The following is a 23,368-nucleotide window of genomic DNA, read 5'->3' as shown; positions in this document are numbered from 1 at the left end:
GCCAGACTTCGTCTGCTCAGCAGTCATAAATCATAGAATCAAACCAAATGTGAACAAATGGTCATCCCGTTATCGCTGGTAGCAACTGAGTTCCAACAACAGCATCAGAACAGTCTCTGTATTGCTACAGGCCTTTGTTTTAATGTACACAGAAGTTTATAAAACAAGATACTCTTTCTACTAAGGATATTTTTAATACCTCCAAAGAATAACTACAGCTTCTGTAACAAGTAGCTGGGATGCCCATGTTTAGTACTGATTCGCACCTCAAAGATTTGTCTTCTTTCAGAAGTCTCTCAATTCTATATGCACAACAGGAAATTGCCTTATCAAGGCATCAAAATTTACCTTGCACCAAATTCTACTGCCTTTCATGGCACGATTATTTATTATCAAACCAAAGACAGTAAGTTTCACATAGATAAAGTGGATGACCCTGGTAATAGGATGAGTTAGGGATTTTTCATATGCACTTTAATTGAAGAAAACTGATTATACATCTGTGGGAGAAAGGAGAGGTGCATCCAGGGTAAGATGTGATTTACGTAACACTACTGGCTTGATAAAAATCATCTGTGACCTTCTAGCCTATGGTCTTCACCTAGTCACCAGAGAGCGCACTGACTGTTAATTAGTTCCTTTGATATGTGTTCCCACAATTGAGAATTTTAGGTTCTAAATCCTTTTGCTGCTAATGCAGTTTTCTAAGAAGCGCTCACCTTCCATGGACCTTGGACCATTCCACCTACCAGGCTTTTCTGTCTAAAACTTTAGTGCAAGTCAGTCAGTCAGTCCTTGCAAGGATTCTCTCTTCCATCGCTTGGCATGGTGTGGGGAGGAAGATGACAGAAGAGGAACGGCTCCATGCAGAACCACCCAAAGCAGCTGGGTATGCGAGCCTGGATGAAGCACCAGGCAACTCTCCTGGACTCTAGCTAACCTCTCTGAGGTTGCCTGGGAATTAAAGCAAAGTGCCACCCACTGCAGTGCAGCTACAGCCCTGGTCCCTATCCCAAATATTCTTTGTGCTGTAGTAACTGTATATAACTGTTTAACTTGATTCTCTTTACATAAATTATGCACAGTTTGGCTTTATGTTACCTGCCATTTTAAATCATCTCTCTCATCAGGTGGGACAAGTACTGAAAAATTTACAGGCCTACTTGCAGACATCAAATAAATACCATGTCTGTTGATCTCACCTGTGCCCATGATGATTCCTGAGTGATTGTGAACCTTAAGCACTTCTTAGTTTCTACAGAAAGGAATGCAAAATATTCCATTCTTCTGTGAATTGCACAAATGTGACAGCTTCTTTTTTACTTCCTTTTTACAGTAGTAAGCAAATACAAAAAAAGCACACACACAAAAAAGTTTGTCCTTACTTTCTTACAGCTGCTTGTCAGGAATTTCTTCTCTTTGAGTGCTGGGACAAAACCAGTATGTGGAGAGTCACTGGGAGTCAGTTCTTTTCCTCGAAGAAGAAAAAGCACATCACAGATCATGTACAACTTCCTCATCAGATAGAGTGATGTACGAACTGCTGACAGGATCCCTGCCACAAGGGCTCCCTGAGACACCTGCTACAGTCAGCCTGACTGGGTTGAAAGCTCAGCCTCTCTCCCTCTTGGCTTTTTTGGAGGGGTTTGGCTCTGGGCTGTGACAGGCTGTGGGCACCTGAGTACCGTTCAGTCATGAGCAGCACCAATCTGCAGCAGATCTGTGTGTGCCATAATCATCCAGATCAAGAACTGCTGACTGCAGCATGCTTCTCCACTTCACATCTCAGTTTCCCTCCAGTGAGAAAAAAAACTAGGACATAGAGTGGGATGGGGCACACCATGGCCTCTTTCCACCAGCCAGGCAGAATGCATCTTGGATCTGCATTTCAACTTTGAATAAATGCTCATGGGCCCTGGTGCTCAAAGGCAGCCAGTGAAATCAGTTTTGCACAGCCCAGACCCTGTGGAAGTCTATACAGCGCACAGAACACGACGTGGAGTGACAGAAGGAATTTAGGTCTTCAGAAATGGATTCACTTGCACTAGTGTCTGCATGGTGGTATTTCTGCCCCTGGGCTCATTTATACACACAACATACATTTATGTGTAGAAATGATTTCCCTCCCCCATGAAGTTATATCTTCAACAAAAACCCAGGAGTAGTTTTACAGGACCAGCAATCATTTCCTGCAGCTTAGTAGGGGAAGAGGAATAGTATACCCAAATGAAAATACAGACAGCTGATCTTATCAACCATGTTCTGTTTCACAAGTGACCAGAAGACACACAGTACTTTCTGCTAAATGGCTAGGCCATTTAAAGGGATATCATTGACCTTAAAATGTGTAGTTGTGCACCACATGCAACTATGACTGGAGAGGTTAGAGTAGCCCAGGGAGGAATTCTAGGTGTTTTTTGTTTGTTTGTTTGGTTGGTTGTTTTTTTTTGGTTTGGTTTGTTTTTTTTTTAGCCTCTGTATAGGTACAGATAAACTTCAGGTTTCTGTACCAATGTACCACCACGCAATCATCCCTCTTGCACCTCTCTTTCACCCAATTGTCTCAAGACTCAAAAAGACAGTGCACATAAGAGTGTCCAAATAGCTGGTATGAACATTTTGGCCCAGTCATTAGACATGTCTGGGCTCCATCCTGTCAAAAAAAAACAAACTTTTAATAACTTTAAGAGAATTTAAAAATAAAATTTAGTATCTGCTGTCTGGGAGTTCTCTTTGATGCTGGGATATGTGCATCACTTTGGAAATGTCAGTTTCACTGTAACTAAAGTTTATGGCAGAAAGATGTCCCACCCCAGTATCACCTCCTGGATCAACTTCAACACCCTGGGGGTGCTGTCATGGCTCTCCTAACTTAGTACAGCATAAATCTGGCTCTGCGTAGCTGAAGGGACTAGGGACAGGGCTCACAAAGCTGCCAGAATTTACCTGATTGCTCTGCTGCTTGAATGTGGTCAACATCAAGTTTCCACTGAGTAAGGGTAAGTCCTTCCTTGGCCAACTCAACTAGGTTCTGCAGGTTCTGAACGTCCTTCTGGCTGTGCGATAAAGATTGCCCATCTTCTTCAGGGCCTGATTTGAATTCATCAGAAGTTTGGTCTCTGACCTTTATGCAAGTGGGATCATGAGAACTGAGGTCAGGCTGAATTTGTTGAGATGCTTCTGGTTGATCAGATCCTACTGATGGCGGAACGTTGTCTGGCTTGTGATTCTGATCAAAAAGGGGGGAAAAAGAGACCAATAAATTAGGTCTTGTTGTATGTATCACATGAGCTCAGAATATTGTCTCTAGTTCATACTTTCAAAACATCTAGTAAAGGATTGCAGAACGTTCCCTGGGCTTCTGAGGTAAAAGCTCTCTGTAGTTTTATGAAGGACTCTCCAAGGAAAAGACAGCTCGAAAGAGAAAAAGAAAAAAGGAAACTACAACAGAAAATGCAGAAAAGGTGGTTTCACCAGGAGCATGCCTGTGCAGGCAACTGGCAAGTAGGGAGAGAGGATGGTGGAACTGTTCCCACTCCGATATCTAAACATTTCATTAAAGCTGGAGCACCTGGCAACAGCTGCAGCTGAAGCTGTCCAGGTGCTTCTGTTCAGAGATCTAAAACATTTTTTGCAGTCACGTGTAACAAAAATCAAACTTTCACCCGTGAGTTGATATTTTCCAGGTTTGTTCTACTTCCCAATGAAAACAGTTTTGTTTGTTTATTTCTAAGTAGAAATAGAATTTTAGAAATAGAAATGTAGCCGGTTCTTGGAATGGAAGGAATCAGATGGGAAAACACATTGTTGCCAGAATTTTAAAGGCCTTCTCACTTTTTATTTTTAAACTTTTCTGGCAGTTTTTTCTTTGACCAAAAGGTCAAAGATCTTAATAGAATGGAGCCCCTCTGCTACAGCCCTACTTGGGGATAAGCCAATGAAAAGCTCTGGGATTTGACTAAGGAAAAAGTATTAAACAAAGTACCTATAAATGCACAGTAGTTTTTGAACAGAAGTACAGAAAAATCCTTCCAGGAAGCAGTGAGGGAAGCAAGAGAAGTGATACCTGTCTTCTCAGAGAGCAAGTATGTAATAAGATGAGAGATTAAAAGACCTTTGTCTCCTTCTGCAGGAACTTTTAATAAAAAATACAGAACACTGAAAGAGGCAGGAAATCCAGATGAAAAATAGAATGAAACAGTGGAACTGAAAATAGGATCAAAGCTCATGTGCCAAGAGCCCATGGGATGCACAGAGAAAGCCTGAAGTGCAAATACTTAACAACTGCGGGCACTCCCACCTTCCCATTGGTGAAAGGCAGAAGTATCAGTCTTCAGTTTAAACTTTTCACCCAATTCCTTGCTGTCTGAGTACAACACAGAATCACACCATATCCCAAGTTGGAAGGAACCCATAAGGATCGCTGAGTCCAACTCCTGGCTCCACACAGGACCACCCAAAAATCAGACCGTGTCTGAGCGTGGTGTCCAAACACTTCTTGATCTCCAGCAGGCTCAGTGCCGTGACCACTGCCCCAGGCAGCCTGTCCCAGTGCCCGACCACCCTCTGGGTGCAGAACCTTTCCCTAACCCCCAGCCTGACCCTCCCCTGTCCCAGCTCCATGCCGTCCCCTCGGGTCCTGTCGCTGTCCCCAGAGAGCAGAGCTCAGCACCTGCCCCTCCGCTCCCCTCGTGAGGGAGCCGCAGGCCGCCATGAGGCCTCCCCTCAGCCTGCTCTGCTCAGGGCTGAGCAAACCCAGGGACCTCAGCCACTCCTCACATGTCTTGCCCTCCAGACCCTTCACCATCTTCGCTGCCCTTCTTCGGGCATTCTCTCACAGTTTTATGCCCTCCTCATATTGTGGTGCCCAAACCTGCATGCAGTGCTTGAGATGAGGCTGCACCAATGCAAAGTGCAGGACATGGGCAAGGCTCACTGCATCAGAGAAACGTGCTGAGATGGAACACGTGAGCCAGGCTGCTGTAAACACAAACAAGCTAGTGGAAAAATGACTGGGATACAGACCCTTCACTCAGTACTCTGTTCCCACCCATTTTATTCTCTGAAAGGTCAAGGAATAGCATGGTAACATGACCCTTGGTCTCGCCTCCAAAAGCAAGAAGTGCAAGTTCAAGATCATAAAACTTAACTGGGTAAGACAAGGGGACAGTACAGGAGCAGTGAGCATGCAGAGGCAAAGGGTCACTCTTTAAATACCAAGTGATGAAACAGAAGAGTTGCAGGGCAAAGGAGCTAGGGCACATACACACCAGAGCAAGGTCAAAAGTGTCCCACCTGCACAGGCTTCCAAGGTACAATCGCAGGGGATAATCCAGCTGTGTAGAATAATTCAGGGTCACAAGGTCCTGTGAGAGCACTGATATTCCACAGAAAGCAGTCCCTGCTTTTGGGCAATGGCAAGAGCCAGGCTGCTTTCCCAGATTTATCCTCCAAAATCTTGCTAGAGGGAAGCCGAGGGGTGGGAGGGAATTCAGCCTCTTCTACAAGCAGCATAGCTACCCGCTCCTGGATCCTCTTGCGGGCCTTCTCTGGATCCTGAAGTAGTAATGGTGGAGGTGTACTTGGGCCTCTTTTACGTCGTTTTTTATCTTTAAAAAGAAAAGGAAGAGGAACCCAGATAAACAAGTGGCTAAACACACAGGGCTCCTTCCAGTGTTGTAGTCAGTGGTGACCAAAACGCAGCTGCAAGCTGAACACAGCTCTTAGGATTCCTGCAAGGAGTCTGAAGCCTCATATTGCCCCTGCTGGAGAAATTAACTCCAGAAAAGACTGATTCCTGCTTGCACTGCTCTGCTGTCTATTGGAAGATGTCACATCTCTACAAAAAGTGACCATTGTGGAAGCAACTGCTATCTACGTAGTCTACCTCCTAGACCCACAGAATGGTGCCTATGAGTTTTGACTAGATCCTGGTGCTTCACAAAAAAGAGAGAGGAAAAAAAAACAACACCAACTATGAAGGACTCTTTTGTGTCCTGGTCTGTGATGATGACGAATCACAGCCCACACAACCACTGCAGAGCTATTCTTTGGCAATCCTGTATCTCACTAGATTTGTCTTACCAACGCCCGACCCCTAATCCAACTGGAAGTAGGAGACCTAAGCAGGGTTGTGAAGAGTAAAGTCCCCCCTCTATACAGCATGCAACACTCCACTGGCAGTTATCTTCCTTTCTAAACCCTTTTTGCACACTAAAATGGTAAAACACATGCTCAATGGCATGTAATATATGCAGGTCCACTCTAGAAAGAAAAGAGAGATGAGACAAGGCTGAAAAAGCTGCATTGATCCAGGTTGCAGCAGGATGAGTAAGAAAAAATCTACAGAAATAACAATGCTCTTTTTGTGTAATTTCTTTTCAGTTTCACAGCTTACAAAAAACAACAGCTCATCTAAAGAATATTTTACAGTTTCAAAACAACCAATCAGTGGAAAAAAAGCATGAGATTCATAAGGTATTTCACTAAAAACCATGGACATGCCACAACCTTTCTTGACTGTATTTGGATTTTGCACATTGCTAAACTCTGACAGCTTAAATAAAGCAGAAACTGGGCTGTCATCCCTCCTGTACCCAACAGGAAAGTTCAAGTGCAGAGCAGGCTAAGTTACACTACTTCTCCAATAACACAGCCTTTGACACTAACTCACTTTAACACATACCTGATCCTGGCTTCCATTTGATTGGCAAAGCAGCCACTGGTTTCACGTTTGTAACTGATTTTGCCTGTTCCTGCTTTTCGTGCTCCAACAGAGAGCGTGACATTGCCATAGCAACCAGCAAATCTTCATCCTTAGTCTCCATTTTGGCCCTCTTCTGCTTGTTCTTTGAGTCCTCTTTGGAGGAGCCTTTTCGCTTTGACCTGCTTGGTTGATTGCTGAAATACAAGAATGCAGCAGGAAGCCCAAGTTATTGTGACTGGATCAGAGACAAGAAACACTGAGCATTCCAGAGAAGCTGCTCTGCTTCCTCAGAGAGATTCCCATATCCGGAATAATGAGAAGCTATTTGCAGTGCCTTCTTCCCCAGAAGAGAGCAAAAGATTCCTTAGCACCCATGGAATTTAGAGCAATTTTGAGAAAATCTTTTTTTGAAAAGCTAAGAACACAAGACCACAACAGTGATATAAGTTGCGTGTGCTTTTTAAACATCTGTAATCTCTATCCTAAATGCTTTCAAAATGTATATCAAAGGGGGAAAAAAATAAAGTTGAAGCAGGGTAAAAACAAGATCGCCAAAAAAATGCTCTCCCAGTCTTTGTTTCCTTAGTGTACAGGCAACAGCCCCTTCTCAGCACAAAGGGACTTACAAGCCCTCCTACAAATTCAGTCAGGCACAACTTGCTGTACTCTGAAGATTCTGCTCAAATCCAAGACAACAGATGCAGCTCTGCACCTAGCACGTTTCAAAACATCAGATCTGCTTCCTCCTTAGCTCGAGGTGTGAAGCGCATACATCCACTACAGCCACGAGCTGAGTAGCTGAGCCATTGGCAAGACAGATGCTCGGGAGAGACTGCAGACACTCATACTACGTGTTCTGCCTAATAAGCTCAAACACACCATTCAGCTTTACTGTGTAATTGCCTCACGGAGCTCATATATTTCTGACAAAACACTGTAAAGTTATTTATTCCCCATTTTGCTCCTGCCTGCTGATTTTTAAAGTCATCCACTACCTGACCACTTCTGAAGGAAAACAACGTATTTTGTTCCAGCTAACTGCCACGTTCTCCTCTCGTGGTACTGGGCCATGGCCCTGCTTGACATTCTTTGGACTTGGGGGCCCCCAGCATGTGAGTCTGCCTTGCTTCTACAGTTCTGTCCCAGGAACACAAGGTCAAGTTCTCTCAGGACAAAGACAGTAGTCAGCGTATTTTATTTTCACCAGCTTACCTGGGAAACTGTAGAGGTGCATCACCAAGCGTGGACACCTGCAACTGCACTGCCTGAAGAAGCATCTTAGGGGGAACATCCATCTCGACAGCACAGCGCTTCAAGTGACTGACTCGGCTCTGAGGGGTTTGGAATTGCTTCCCACAGATGGGACATTCAGGGACCAGTGGTTTGTTGGAGGATGTCATCTGTGCATCTTCCATCTCATCCAGACACCTGTGAGACAATGGCACAGCTTTAAGGCTATCCATGCTAAGATTTAAGTCATATTAAAGAAAAGGAAGCACAATCATCTCTGATATCTGCAACAGGCAAAGAAGCATCCCCTGAAGAAATAAGAATTCTGTACCCACTGCTGTGATGGATATGAAATGTACCAGATACAGAGAATTACAGCCTCACAGGCATATTAACAGCATGTTGCTTAGAAGCAAGTACAAGTAATTAACTTCTTTAATTTCTCTCTGTGTCCATCACCTAATCCCTCTTTCTGCATTGATTGTAACATTCCAGATAATTTCTAAACCACCATTAAAAACAGAATCATGCTACCAGAGAAATAGTAGGTCTTCCTCACCCAGAATATGACTCTTTCTTGTCCTTCTTAGTGCTTTTGTAGGCATGACGAAGTGCAGTGTTGAGAATGAAAGCCATTTTCAAGTCAGATATCTCACTTGACAAGGACAGTGTTTTGTGTCACAGAAAGTAAGAGTACTTAGAGTGCAGGATAACGAACTTCTAATAATTTCTGGTATGCCAAGACTGTTTAAAAGTTTTAAAGGTTCTTTTTCTGTCCTCTCCAAAGAGATACACAGTGTTTGTTTTCTTTACAAAGCATGTTATAAAAAGCCCTCCCTTATTATGGAATGACACGCAGAACCTACACGTAGAGCTGTGTAAGGGAACATTCATCTGACGTACTAGGACTGGTGATTACAAGTTTGCCAGTGCATCTATCCACCTGCAGCTTTACATCTCACAATGAAGACTGCTATCAAATAATCCACTGCCACTATAACCCTGTAGTCTCATCCTCAGATTACATGTTTAACAGTTCAGAAAACAGACTTAATTTCCAAAAAGCATTTCTGATACACTGTTGCTGTTCTATGCTGTCAGTCCTATCAACCAGCAGTAAGTATTTGAGGACAGAAACAGCAGTAACACCTCCGAAACTGCAGCTGCAGACAGTCCAAAGAATGCCAGTCACTCAATAGCAAGATGTATGACGGGCCAAACCAAACCATTCCTGAGTCCCTTAAAGTGCCTTAATGAAGCACGCACAACTGTTCACATGTGTTGTTTCTGATCCTTTCTCAATAGAGAAGCACACTTACAAAGAGCTATCTGCGTATAATACACTAACAGTACTTGATTATTTACCACTAAGGAAACTGTCCAGTTTAGGGCATTGATACCCATGTAGTTGCACATCATTCTGACAAAAGAGAAGGCAGGGATGCCTTCCCTTAGCCTCTCCACTCTCACTGCCAAGCACTGTAACACAACTTAGGCATCATTCTGAACAGCATCACTTTTCCCTCTGCAAACAACTCGGGTATGCAGTGGCAAAGTTACATTCTAGCTGTCCTTATACGAACAACTTTTAGCTAAATAGAGCCAACATTACCTTGCTGGCTGAAATTGGCAGATCTGCAATAGTGGGTCCTCATTAATTTTGCTAGCCACTTCACAATCACAGCCACTCTGCAGCACTACTGATGAAAGCAGCACTGGCTTTAACATGTTCGTGCAGAAGCCCTGCAGGGTGAGACAATCAGCCCCTGTTTTGAGATCAAATGAACTTGCTAATTCAGGCCATAAAAGTCAATGTCACCACATAGACTCCCCTGCTACCGGGTTCTAGAATCGCCAAGCCGACCTAACGGTCTGAGGTTAACGGGGAGAGGATGCAGAAAGGACGAATCAAGCTGGCCCTTCACCTGTTAACGTGCTGCTCTCGCCGCGTCGAGTTCATGGCTGAGAGATCCTTTTGGCAGATCTGACAAAAGAACAAGCCTGCATCCTCCAGGGCTTCCTCTTTGGTTTCCTGCTGAAGAGCCAAAGCCAGAGCACCATCATGCTGCACGGATGGAAGATCGTGGATATCTGGCAAAGAAGGGAGAGTTAACTAAGACAGAGAACTAAGAATCCTGTATGGAAGCTGTGGAGCTGTTGTTTTTGCCATTATTAAACTAGCCACACAATAGTCAATTGCAATCTTTCTCTTGCATCTTTACACCTGATCTCTCATAAAGTAGTGTACAAAAAGCGCTCCTTAAACACAAAACTGCACTACCCAGGGAGCAGTAGGTGGTGATTTATTCATAGTACATCACATGTCAGAGCCAAAGGGGGGTATGCTTTGGCTAAAGTTGCTAGGGAGAATGCGGGATCTTATACATAACGTACAAAACACAGCAGATTTTATGTCGATGCAGAACCAACAGGGTCTTGACCTAAAACAGAATGAAGGCAGAGTAAAATTTTTGTGAATTCAATGCATCTGCATAGAACACATTACCTTTGTGGAAATTTTGGAAATCTTCCAAGGATGGGGTCAATCTATGAGTCATATTTACCTAACAGCTACCTAACACTGTCCCAAGGGAAAGGCGACAAGGCTGACTGATCCTGTCAGAATCGAACCTGTTTCCAAGAAGTCCACTATCCCTCCAGAATCTAACATGAGATTAATTCAGCCTCAGAGAAGAGCTGGGAGAAAAGCACAGATTGTCTTTTAACAATTGAGAAAGCAACTTTACTCAGTGATCTGGAGTGATTTATTCCGTGCTGCACGCTGAGCCACTAGGCTAGCTGGGAACAAAGCCCAAGAATCTGCACTGCTTTTCATGCGACCATTCTAACCAGCCCACAGCACTCTTTCTGCACGTACAAGAGGTAACGGGAGAAACGTACCATTCTCTGGTGAGTTCTGCTCCTGGCTTTCATCAGGAAAATCCCCGCTGGCTACAGACTTTGGCAAGCTATCGTCTGTGCTGTGTTTTAGCTGCTCAGGTGCCACTCTCTTGAACTGCTGCATTCTCTCCACTACCAGCTCTGCTACCCGTGCCTTTGGTCCTGCGAGCGGCGGTATCTTTGAGGTGGGTGAAGAGCAGGCCCCTAGCTGTGTAGCAGGATGGAAGGATAATGTAGTCTGGGAAGAGCCATTCAGAGCATTTACTAGAAGGGAAGAAAACACCAGAGCTTTACCAGTCAGTATTGAACAAGTAGCTGAGCTGCCCCCAGAGCTGGGGGGAAGCCTCCCCCAACAGCAGGCTGAGCCAGGCTCAGCTTTGCAACACTTATTCTTAAAAAGAGAGCTGAATAAGGTGCTTGGCTATTACATCGCTTTATACTTGATAACTATAGTAGCAGCATCACACTTCTGTGCCACAGTGCAGTTTAAATACCTCTATCCCTTTTAGAGGAAGGACTATTAATGAAGACCTCACCTGAAGGTCACTAGCGAGGGCAACAAGCAGTGCAGCCCCCCTCTTCTGTCCCGTGCTTCCTGCTGTTCTTCACTCTGACCTCCAAACCCAAACTGTGACTCAAACTTTCAGGGTCTGAGATGAGGAACCAGGAGTCCCGAAGAGAGATGGTAAGAAGCAGCAGGCAGAAGTAATGCCAGACTGACATCTCAGCATGCCCCTGCTCTGCTCTGAGGTGTCCTGTGCATACAGGCAGCACGTGAGGTCGGACCAAAGAGCTCGCCAGCCCAGTGCCTTGTCTCAGTGCAGTCAGTAACAGACACTTAAGAAAGGTTATCAGGACAGGACACATACAAAGTAATCCCTCCTGGCTGACCTTATTTATCAGTTTAAGTTTCTGTACTGGTGACTGCATTCTGGCCATCACATTCAATAACTGCTGAAGGACCAATCCTTTATCAATTAATTCACATTTTTCTTTACTCATTTATATTTTTAACCTTGACAACATCCAGAGGCAATTTATTTCTCAATGTAACAACGCACGGAGTGAAAAGGCACCTCAATACGTTCTAGGCTTACTTCTAGATGATTCGAGGCTGTTTTTCTAAGTTCTGATACTGTACAAATCACTGAATAATGACTACCTAATGTTCTTTGCTAAGGCTTCATCTTACTAAAAAACATCAGCTGCCTGCCTCTAGTGCAGAATACACTGCTAGGTTAAAACCCTAGATAACCCTAAGCAGCTAAGTGTAGATGGAAACACAAGATGCTTCAATGAAAGACTTCAGTTCACTCACCTGTCAGAATCCTCTGGCTACAGTCACTGGCTGCTGTACTCAGCTGGCTGGCAGGGAAAGGGCTTATCTTTCCATCCCCTTGCTCAGTCTCACCACTACTACAGGCGACAGTGTTACTGTCTTCTTTGTGCACCAAAGCTTGTTCCTTAGCACCCAAATCTTGAATCAAGTTTGTTCTCTTTGCTGCTGGAAAGAGGTGATGGTTTTGGCTCGTGGCAGCAGCTTTGCCTCTTCTTAATTTGCTTCTTGCAACAGTGCTCTTTGACCTTTTCTGGGCCTTCTTTGCTGCCTCAGCATCCCCAGGTTTTTTCTTCGCTCTACCCAAAAGATTTGCCCACAACTCTTTAAAATCATTGTCCTGTTCATCCATTGGCCTGTAGGTGCCAGTAACACGGTGGCCTAATGCCACTGCACGGAGTGGAGGAGAGGGGAAGATACCAGAATCAGCTCAGGTTTGCATCCTCCACAACCTGTGACTTTCACCAAGTCCTTTCCACCCCCTCAGAGATCTCCATTCTCCAGACTTCAATGGTCAACACAGTGGGCACTTCTCCACTGTCCTGACAGTTCATTCTTCCACACTTAATTCGCAGCCATTTCATAGAGTGTATTCTCTCTTCAAGCACCCCACGTGCTTTCACATGTAATGCACTGACAAGCTGGTTCTTCTGAGCTCTCTAGACCAGAAGGTAAGCACTACAGTTTGTGCAGACCATGCACAGGATGTGCTAGGGGCTTCAATAAGACACTTACTGCAGCCCTGAAATAAAGAAATAAAAAGGTGGTTATGTCGGATGGTGCATGCAGATGCAGTATAGGAAAGGGATGGGGTATAACCCTGAAGGAGAAGACAATTTGTATAAAACAGGAAGATTAGCAGAAGCACATACTGACTCAAAACACGCTCACTATAATCATACTACAGATGGGCACAAGCTACCTTAGGAGAGAAGAGGAAAACTTCCAAACTAGGTCTCTGACACTGGGTTGGCTTTTGGCCTGGGGCTCAGGATTTGAGATTGTCCATTTTTTAAATGCATTCGTCCTTACGTTTATATAGCACAAGACCAAGAAATGCAGCAAAGGAGAAAAAAAAAATCCTTCAGGTCAAGAAGCAATTCTGGAGGTGCTGTGACAGAAAACCTTTAAGGAGGATAGCACAACCTCATTTTGACAAGTAAGTAAAGGGAATTTCGTATATCCAGAAGGGTTTTGGGGACGAGTCAGAACAACTCTATCAAGGATGTTCATCCCTTCTCTCTTCTTACATCCACGGCCTGCTCACATTGCGGATTAGCTCTCCTGCTAACTAATACTGAATCCCTCCATTGAGTACTCAGTAAACCATGGCAGTGACCGTGTTTCACAAACTGCTGTCAAATACACCAGGTAAACGGACTAAAAAATGATATTTTTAAATGAGTTTCTTAATCTTTTTCAGCTACAGTAAGGATAGCCACACTAGCTAGGGATTACTTGGAACAGCACTAGGTACAATATCCAGATGGAAATGTCATCAGACCCCAGGCAACACTAAAACTAGATCTCTATTCTTAGACTTTTTGATTGTCCTCTTCTTCCTAGTCCTGAGTTCACTACGGCTCTGGCCATTTTACCAGAGGTTTTATATTGCTCCCCAAACCTATTCCTTTCAAGCCTAAAACGGAGTGTTTCACTTGGAATGGCAGCAACTGCGGTTCAGTTTCTCCAGTAAAGCTCCGGGCACCGAAAGACTCAAAAAGCAGGAAAAACACATGTGAGATTGTTTTCTCAAATGGTTTGGCTGCAGACAGGCAAGGCTAAGGAATGCTGGTTACACACTTTCATGGGTCAGCCTTTCCTATAAGCAATTACAGATGTTAATGGATTTATTTATTTTAAACTCAGCCTCCCAAACCAGCAGAGGATTTTGCCGTGAATCTTGGAGTCATTTCCTGTTAGAGAGAAACTGAAGTTTTATGTAGCCAGTTCATAAATTTAATTTTCCTGGACAGAATCTTGGTGTAGTTATCGCTGTAAATTGACCATTTTCTTCTAAGTAGGAGACAGCATGTGGAGAAAAACAGAATCTCACATCCTCCACGGCTACAGATACTTCTCACAGACACATCTGTACTGTCGTATTACTTACAGTCAGTTCCTGATGTTAAATTTTGAAACAGATCTGCACTTTTGTGTTTGCAGTCAATGTCCAGTACCCCAGGTAGACCAAGTCAGACAGACAAACGATGCAAAACTAATTAAGAGTTTATCTGTCTTGCTCTTCCCTTTCAAGACATGTATTTACAGGTTCCTACAGCTCAGTGTTTCTGATGCTGCTGTTAGTGGTGTACCTTACAGCCAGCTTTGGCACCAGTTCATAGAGCTGGAGAAGTAATAGCTTTGAAAACAATTTCTTTCAGTATAGCATTCAATTCATTTTGGAAGGTTTTAGGACTCTACAAATCACACAAGCTGGTCAAATAAAATAAACAGCGGCACTTACCTATCCACTTAGATGCTAAATCCATACCCGGCTGTGGCCTTCAAGTAAATGTGGATCATCGCAACAGTACAAAACGAGACCAGTAAGAATGAAAGATGGAACCTGGAAAATGAAAGGAAAAGGTGAAATTTAGGGTGCGTTGCACTGATTGCTCTTTTTGATCAAGTTCCAAGGTGCAGGGGGAGGGAGCTGGGAAGAGCACATGCTCCAGTGGTACCAAGTTCTCCCGCTTCCATTGACCTGTGTCCTTAGACATGTAGGTGACTTGCACACGTTGCCCAGCACTGTGTCCCCCTGCACCCAGCAGCACTGCATGCTTTGCAGAAAAAGCCCAGAAGGCAGAATGGGTCAGAGGCTGGGTAAGGGGCCAAGCAACCTGGTCTGGCCCCACAGCCAGCCCTGCTTTGAGCAGCGGTTTGGGCTAGAGACTTCCCAAGGCCAGTCCCTTCAGTCTGCCCTCGCCTTTCTCATTTGGGGCTCATTTTGTTTCCCAGTAACTTCCTTGAAACCAGAGCCTCAACATTTCATTCAAAAAAAAACCACCGGTGTTTATATCATAAACCTCTAGCCACACCACGCCACCACCTTTCTGACCCGGCTGTTTTTAGGGTCACAGGTAACTACTGAGTGGAGTTCCCTGGATTAACTGAGAATGCCAAGAGAAAGTACACTATTTCATCAATTCTCACTTCGCTTCCTTTTTACTTCCTTGACTGTCCTTTGCTGAGGCAAGGAGCACAGAAACTCCAAATCTACTCTCTTTGGACCCCTCAATATTTTATTAAATTATATGTATCCCGTCCTCCGGGGTTTATTCTCTAAAAGAAGAGTCCCCATGTTTTCTCTTTGCCCAGAGAAGCCCTCCTGGTCCCTAACCATCTCCATCAGCACTCCCCGAACCTCTTCACTCTCCCTTTTTTCGGGGTGCTCTGAGCGGTACTGCCATCAGCAGCCTGCTGACTCTCCCAGCGAGGACGTTACACACTGTTCACACTTCTTCAGCCAAGGCCTTGCTGATCTTAACATCTCCTTCGCCTTTCTCTGAAAGTGCCTGCCTGCTGAGCAAAGTTTTACCTGCAGAGATACCTTGAACCCTTTCGGTCTCTGGCATCATTAAGGTGCCCTGTAGGATTTCTCTCTTTCTTCACCTCTGTGCCCCACAGGTTCAGAACAAGCCCGTGGATGCTCTTTGTGATCCTTCCGTCAGTTTCCTCTCTCAGACCATCAAAATAATTCTTTACCTCGTTCCACTTTTCAAAGGATTTCTGAGTAAGCTGTGTTAATTTGTTTTTTATTTCCTAATTTGTTGCCATCAAACCACTCCATCAGACTTCTGAGAGGCAGCCTCCCGGGGAGACCTGGCTCCCATGCTGGTAAGATGCTATCAGGTTAAAAATGCATGATGACAGACATCTGCAAAGAATTCAGTGATCATTTCAACCAGTTTAATAGGTACATATTAAACACTTATAGGCTTGTAATTACTTAGTTCAGTCACAGAATCCTTCCAGGAAATTAAGAAAATGGGTAAAATATCTGCTATCCTCCCAACACCTGGAGCAGCTTCTCTTTTGACAACTGAAAGCACGTTTATACCAGCAACTCAACCACTTGAAGTATCTCTTCTGAACTCCTGAATGCACATCTGGGCCTGTTTACTTACTGCTTTTAACCTGTGTACTTGCTCCAGGAACAATTCTGCCACTTCAGTCTCTGAGAATAGGTCACGGCCACAAATTGAGGATCAGCACTGTCTGGGCCCGGCCAGCAGCACCCAGCCCGTACCTGCTCCCCTGCCAGCCCCCAGCTCTGCCTCGCCACATTTCTTCCTCCACGACCTTCCCTGCAGCTGGTCACTAACTGAAACCCTGATGCTGCATGCCATTGTGCTGGCACTGGGCATTTCGTCGCCCCCTGCCCTTCTCCTTTTTTTGAAATCTGCAGGAGGAAGCCGTGGAGGCTGGTAGCAAAACGTTCAGTCAGGCCAGTCCAAATACTGCAAAGGGAAAGAATTTCTCTCGTGTTTGCTCTGGAAACCACACCAGAAGAAACCCCCTAGGGATTTTTCCTGACTAAAGCCTGTAACAAAAAAAATCTTCCTACAGGTTCCCACCACTTCCCATTCCTGATGGAGAAGAGCATGTGCACAGGACGATTTTCAGAATTTCTCTATTTAAACGCTCCACACATGACCCTGCACCAGCCAACACCTTTATGGCACAGGGTACCTTACAGAGACACAACCTGAGAACCACGCAGGGCAGGTTCACTTTGCTTGCAGCTGGGCAAAAACGTTAACGCTGAGGACAGCAGATCTTGGTCAGCGAGGAGCAAACACCTAAGAGCAGAATAGGAATTCAAAGCCGGGTACCAACCCTCCTGTCCTGGCCTCTGACAGCTTTTCCATGCCAGAAAAGGGTAATAAAAACAGATGTGGAGATACAGGAGATGACAACTGAATTCAAGTCTATGTAAGCAAGAAAATGATAGCTAAGCAAGCACAATCAGACTAACAAGCAATCTTAGCAATGACCAGTAATGATGTCTACCTGGCAATACCCAATACCTTATATCCCATCGGGGTACCATGCTCACGTTTCTTTTAGAGACTACACCTCCCCCTGCTAGCACCTTGTACATATGTTAAAGTATTTTATGTCCAATAAAAGCTTTATCCCATTCTAGGCATGAATTTTAAATCACTACTTACATGACAAAATGCCTCTCTAGCTTTCAAACACTGGAGAAACTGACCTTAGTTTACAAAGCGCTTCACCAAAATAGGAAATTTTTATTTTCTACCTCCTCTGGAAGGATAAAGGGGAAGTGACCATAAAAATAAAAATAACGGTTGCTCAGGTGCAAATGCTCGTCGCTTGTATGCAAACACAGCAGCATACAAATAAGAAATGTATGCAGCTGGTGTTTCAAAAATGCTTATTTGATGTGACTGAAAGCAACAGGAAAATTATTCATTTAAACAGAAACATACAACTGAGAATTAAGGACTGAATAAAACCATTTCACTGGAGGCCCAAAAATCAATAAAGAGAACAATACTTACTGAGAAGTAATTTATTGTTCAGTGCAGGAGAGAAGTAATCACAGTAATAATAAAAATAAATGTGTAAGATAACATCACGATAAGAAAATGGGATAGCACTGAACATAAACAAGGAACTGTAGAGAAATTAAAAGGGGATAAAATTATGTAAGATTAATTTTCTGGTCACAAAAGTTAAGGACTTTCAAAAAGAATCTTTGGTGTACACCAAAAACGAGAACAAAGACCTACCAAGGCCACTGGGTGGTGAGAAAACAAACTGTAGAACTGTCAATACTAACTGAAAATATGCAGAACTAAATCTCTGCATAAATATCTATGAGGAAACCCACACAAATGTTATATTATACAGAACATCCTATGGTCCTGGGACCCGTACCACAACGCTGATGAATGGAACCTACCCCAGCTAATCCAAAGCGTGTTTGGTAGCGGCTACTGAAGATATTTCTGCCAAGAGATTCAGATCATTTACAGGCAGAGTTACAGAAAAACGGGCTAACAGCTCTCTAGACTGCTAACTACGATTTTTCACAAGGACAACTAGGGAAGCAAACACCCATCTTTCAGACTGAGATCAACACCAGGCCGTTAAAGAAATGGCTTATATGGGAATTGATGACTAAAGACGGATAATAAAATTAATACCAATCAACACAATTTTATGAAAACCAAGATCTCCTACGTTAAGCTAATACCTTTTTAATGAGGCCTCTGTGTGCTAACAGAGGTGTAATTCTTTTGTAAACCATTAAGGAAGTACCAAGGGACAAAATGATTAATTAAAATAATTCAGAATCAATACAACCCACATTTAAAATGATGAAAACATAGCTAGCTAGGTTTCAAAATGCAACTACAAATAGCAGTTCATTGGGAGCATATGTTTCTGCTACTGTCCCACAGAGATTCACTCATGTTTTTCTATTATTTAGGCTTAGGAAACGAGATTGGAGAGATGTACAGCACACATGATCAAGCTGTCTGGGAGAAGGGAACCGTGAGATGCTGATGATGACAGACAGCAACAGAACGAGGCAGGCACTTGGCAAACGAGCAGAGACCTCAGCACAAAGTCACTGCTTTGGGACAGGGCTGCACGTACAGGACAGGTACGGCTGTCTGGGAAGCAAGGAGTCTGGAGAGGTGTCACCACCAGAGCAGGTCCCTGCAGGACCACACTGACACCAAGCTGTAGCAGCAGAAAGGCCAAGCTTCCTCTACACGTGGTACCAGCGACAGTGGCGGTGAAATTTCAGATCATCGCTCATAATTTTGTAGATAAAGAAGGGAGCAATCATAGTTATGGATATTTGTGGCAAGAAAATCAACTGAATGATTAATCAGGAAGTGAATATAATGAGAAATAATCACGTTTTAATGTTAAACGTTCAAGCCATTTCTTTTCAAGAGGACAACGTTATTCTAAAAGGCGTAAAACATTTGGGGGACATTCACTTCAAACAATACAAGTCCTACAAATACCATTTTCTCCCATAAAGCCCATCTTCTGATTTTAGCTTATTATCACAAAAGCCAACTACAAAGTGAAGCTTAGCACAGCATCTTGGTGTCCCCACATTATCCAAGAATCCTAGCAAGCTTGCTTTGGAAAGGTTACCACACTCATCGTGGATTTCTGCAGGTGACCTAATCATATACTTCCTCCACTAATGCTTCATTAATTAGTAACAATGAATAATTTGCCTACTTTGCAGTTAACATCACGTACAGGAGCTGCAGCACGGTAGATAATGCACTACCTTGTCAGTACGTTGCTTGATGTTTTCACACTATCATCTCTGTTCTCCATATTCCAGAGTCTTACACAAACAGGCTCAGTTTTCTGTCCTGAAAACGCATTTTTACATTTATTTTTCTTAAAATACCTTCTCCTTTCATGAAGCCAGGCCCCAGACCTTGCCAATATCCAAATGTATCGTCAGCTACAGACCTGATGGGAGCTGTCAGTGAAACCCTGGCATGGCATCAGTGATGCTGGGGATCTATTATAATTATTTATAAACGCGTGCCTCTCGCAGCCACACCGCGAGGCAGCTCACAGACACCACACGGGTCCCTCTGACAAATGTTATTTCTACAAACCGCCCCAGGGCCTCGCACACAAGCGAGGACCCCAAAGCTCAGCCTGAGCTTCACCGGCAGGTAACGAACGGCTTAATTCTGTGACTCGGGACTAAACAGTTTAATTCCGTGATTCTGTACCAAACACTTTAATTGTGTGATTCTGAACCAAACACTTTAATTGTGTGACTCTGTAACACTTTAGTCCCGTGACGCCGCGCGGGGCCCCGCCACCGGCCCCAGCCCCGCCTCAGCGCCGCCATTTCGCGGCCCCCTTGCCCGGCCCCGCCCCCCGCTGACGTCACACCCCGGCCCCCTCCCTCTCCCCCTCGCCCCCGCCGCCGCGCGGCGCCGGCGTCATGACGTCACGCCGCCCCACTGCCCGCCGCCCACCTCTCCGCCGCGCCTCGGGCTGCCGCCGCCGCTCCCGCCGCCCCGCCGCCCCCGCGGGGAGCCCCCCGCCGCCCCGCCGCAGCTCGGCGCATGCGCGGGGCGCCAACCGGCTCCCTCGCCCCGCACCGGAGGCCGACGCGCATGCGCGCGGCAGCGGACGGCGGCGCCCGCGCAGGCGCGGACGGCGGCGGCCGCACCCTGTCTGCGCGTGCGCGCCGGCTTCCCGCCACCGGTTGCCATGGCGACGGCCCCTGAGGCGGGCCCGGCCCCGGGCAGCCCTGAGGTGGCCGCCGGGGGCGGCCGAGCGCCGGGGAAGCGGCGGCAGCGGGCACGGCCCCCGCCCGGGGCTGTGGAGGCGGCCGCTGGGAAGAGCTGGTCGTGAAAAAGCAGTAGCAAAGCACGCAACGCTTCTTGTTATTTAAAAAAAAAAAAAAAAAGTGGAATTTATAGAAATATTAAGTAAATGGAGCTAAGGAGTGCATACGGCACACCTGCCCCTGCCCACCATGGAACTGTGGTGAAAAGTCACGTCCCTGTCCTCACACGGAAAACCTACCAGAGCTACAACTAAAGTCCATTAAATAAAAAAGCCTGGTATAAGAAAATTGTGAAGTCTGGTATAAGGGGAATGCTTTGAGGTTTTAATAAGCTTGCCCCATGGAAATTCGAGGTGAGCAGTTAGCTCGAGCTTCTACAGAGCTGATCTCTCAGCATTGCCATTCTATTTTGTCCTTTATACAAAGTGGGGGTAGAACAGGGAAATGGATGCCGTTTCTTCATTAGTCAGCTTAAGCCCTGACACCTCACACTAGTATGGAGTCGCAATCAATAATTATTTCCTCCAAATGACCAATTTATTGCGGCTAGAGGACTGCAGATACTAAAAGCACCAGAGAGAGGGTGTGTATGTATCCTCATAGTGGCTTTGCCTTTTCAATGCATATTTTGTGTTGAACTCAGGATTTTATTCCTCAAACTGTGGTATGGATGTGGTAAGAACTCAAATCACTCCTTGGTAACACTTCTTAACAGGCCAAGAGGCAGAGAGAGGAGGTTTAGCAACAACAGAAAGCACCATGGCTGTCATTACTATCATTACTACATTACTATCAGTTTTCTTCAAAAACAAAGTAAGCATTTTACTAAAGAAATACAAAGCACTACTTATTGTGATCAATATGGTGTCCCCTTTACACATAACATCTCCTCTCCCCTCCCTCCCCCATAATTAGATCTTAATCTCTATTTTAGCATAACCAAAAGAAATGGATATTGTCATAGCATTGCTTGGTTGGAAATCTTACAACAACAACAACAAAAATCTGCAACTTTTAACACAGAAAAAGCTACTTAGGCACCATGCTTTTTCACTTCCCACAAAGCAATTCATTTTTTAAGCCGTGCTAAATTCAAGCAATACTAGCTAGAAGACCTCACATTTTTAGCAAAGAATTAGTGCCTTTGATTATTTTGGCAAGACTGATCAGAGCATTTTATGCACTGACTCTCCCCAGGAGGTGCAACGTGCCCATGCCAGTATGAAAGAACCCAAAACCGATATGAAGAAATCCTTTGGTTTGTGTCTTTCAACACTTTGGCTAGTTTATTCAAGTTCTCTCTGAAGTTACTACACTTTATGGGAATTAGGAGCACTCTTAAGAAAACCCTGCAAGAACTTGCAAGCAAACATTGCACAAACACACTGAAGAATACTCTGGTTATAATGTACTGAGACACCATGTAGGTTCCATAAGAACTAAGCCAAGTCACAGTAATATTCATTGCACAATACCATAAATGCAAAAGCACCAAATATTTAAAAGAATAAACGAAACTAAGCACCAGAGAAGCAGGAAACTTGATTTAGGGAAGAGAGTTCCATTATCCCAAGCAACCTGAGCTTTGCACCCATGTCCCTCACTGGTGTTCTTCCAAGAGGTGAGGCAAGGCAGGGGCCAAGCAAGTGAGGCCAACCCAACAAGCAGCCCACGTCAAACCTCAGCCCTCCCCAAGCCCCAGCTCACAGTCCCATCCTCCCAGCTACAACACAGCTGGCACCAAAACCAAGGTAGGAGACTTGGAGGGGCATCTTTGCAGGTTGCAAACCCCATCACACGCTTCTGGACAGGGAAACTTCAAAGCGATGCTGAGCACAGCAAACGCACACATCTTCAGCCAGACCAGCCTCTGCAGCACAGCTGCCAGGCAACGCTGCAGCCTCACTCTTCTACTGCATTTTGCATAGACAAATGCAATTTTCTGTTCTAAAAGTGCTGAGGCACCTTGGAAATGTGAAACACAGAACATGTGCAAGCAACTGTTTTTCCACCACTTGAATCTTTTAAAACTTATTGTGTTCAGTGCAACGAGTGCAAACCCTCTCAACCTTGCTGATGTTCATAAATGCATCCTTTTAAAGCCTATATTGAAAAGAACCAAGTGAATTGTGGTATTACTAATACAGATCCACCCAAAAGCACAAGTATTTAATAGTATGAACCAGCTACCAAACTCATATCTATTTCACAGGGCATTTCAAAGCCTGTAACTATTCCTAAGGCAATAAGGACATGGTTGCTGCAACAAGCTCTGTTCACTATTTCACCAAACGTCGCTGAGAAGATGCAGCCAGTCAGAAGGAACCAAAGCAGCTCTCCCAAAATCAGGCAGCCGATCAGAGACACTGTGATTTTCTGTGTGGACCTACTGGACTTTTGCTAACAGTGCTTTAATAATTCACTTTTTCTTCCCACCAGGGCACTGGTCTGTACCAGAGGTGACCGAGTAACCCCTTCCCAGGCAGCGAGTGCTGGCTGTCCTGCCTCAATGCAGGGAGGTGGAAGAAAACAGTTTCCTGCAGAACATCAGCCAGAAGGAGATGGCTAAAAAGTGCTTGGAGCAATTACATGGGACGGGAAGGATGTTCTGTGCTGGTGGGGACTCAAAAACCAAAGAGGCAATGAAAGCACAGTAGGGCAGAAGCAAAGCTACTTTGATAGACATGCCTAAAGCACATGCATAGGGCCACAGTGCTTTAAACTCTACCATGAAAACCTTGGCTTGATTTACTATGTGCTTTGGTACCCTCTTGTGAATTACAACCCTGTAGATGCAGGCAGAGCCCTGATACACGTTGCAAAAAGACAGCATATTTACTATTGGTGCCAAGTTTCTCTGGAGGAAACT

At 44.8% G+C, this 23,368-nt stretch overlaps 1 protein-coding gene across 3 annotated transcripts in view; it reads right to left on the bottom strand.

The window, feature by feature from the left end:
- SLX4 (SLX4 structure-specific endonuclease subunit) overlaps positions 1-20,213 on the bottom strand; it is a 31,727-nt gene extending 11,514 nt beyond the window's left edge. The window contains exons 1-10 of one of the 3 annotated variants that reach the window (XM_082772410.1): positions 20,183-20,213; positions 14,641-14,742; positions 12,156-12,915; positions 10,838-11,101; positions 9,862-10,027; positions 7,919-8,134; positions 6,686-6,900; positions 5,296-5,609; positions 2,947-3,229; positions 1,386-1,468 (exon numbers count right to left, since the gene is read on the bottom strand). In XM_082772410.1, coding sequence (XP_082628536.1) covers positions 1,386-1,468; positions 2,947-3,229; positions 5,296-5,609; positions 6,686-6,900; positions 7,919-8,134; positions 9,862-10,027; positions 10,838-11,101; positions 12,156-12,525 — 1,911 coding nt within the window. In that variant the 5' untranslated portion in view covers positions 12,526-12,915; positions 14,641-14,742; positions 20,183-20,213. Of the gene's footprint in view, positions 1-1,385; positions 1,475-2,946; positions 3,230-5,295; positions 5,610-6,685; positions 6,901-7,918; positions 8,135-9,861; positions 10,028-10,837; positions 11,102-12,155; positions 12,916-14,640; positions 14,743-19,467; positions 19,496-20,182 lie in introns of those variants that run through there. The other 2 variants (XM_082772408.1, XM_082772409.1) reach the window with 2 other exon arrangements.
- Between the last annotated feature and the right edge of the window lie 3,155 nt (positions 20,214-23,368).

This window comes from Aythya marila (assembly GCF_965140915.1).
Source record: "Aythya marila genome assembly, chromosome: 15".
NCBI lineage: Eukaryota > Metazoa > Chordata > Aves > Anseriformes > Anatidae > Aythya > Aythya marila.
This window is presented reverse-complemented; position numbering and strand designations above follow the sequence as displayed.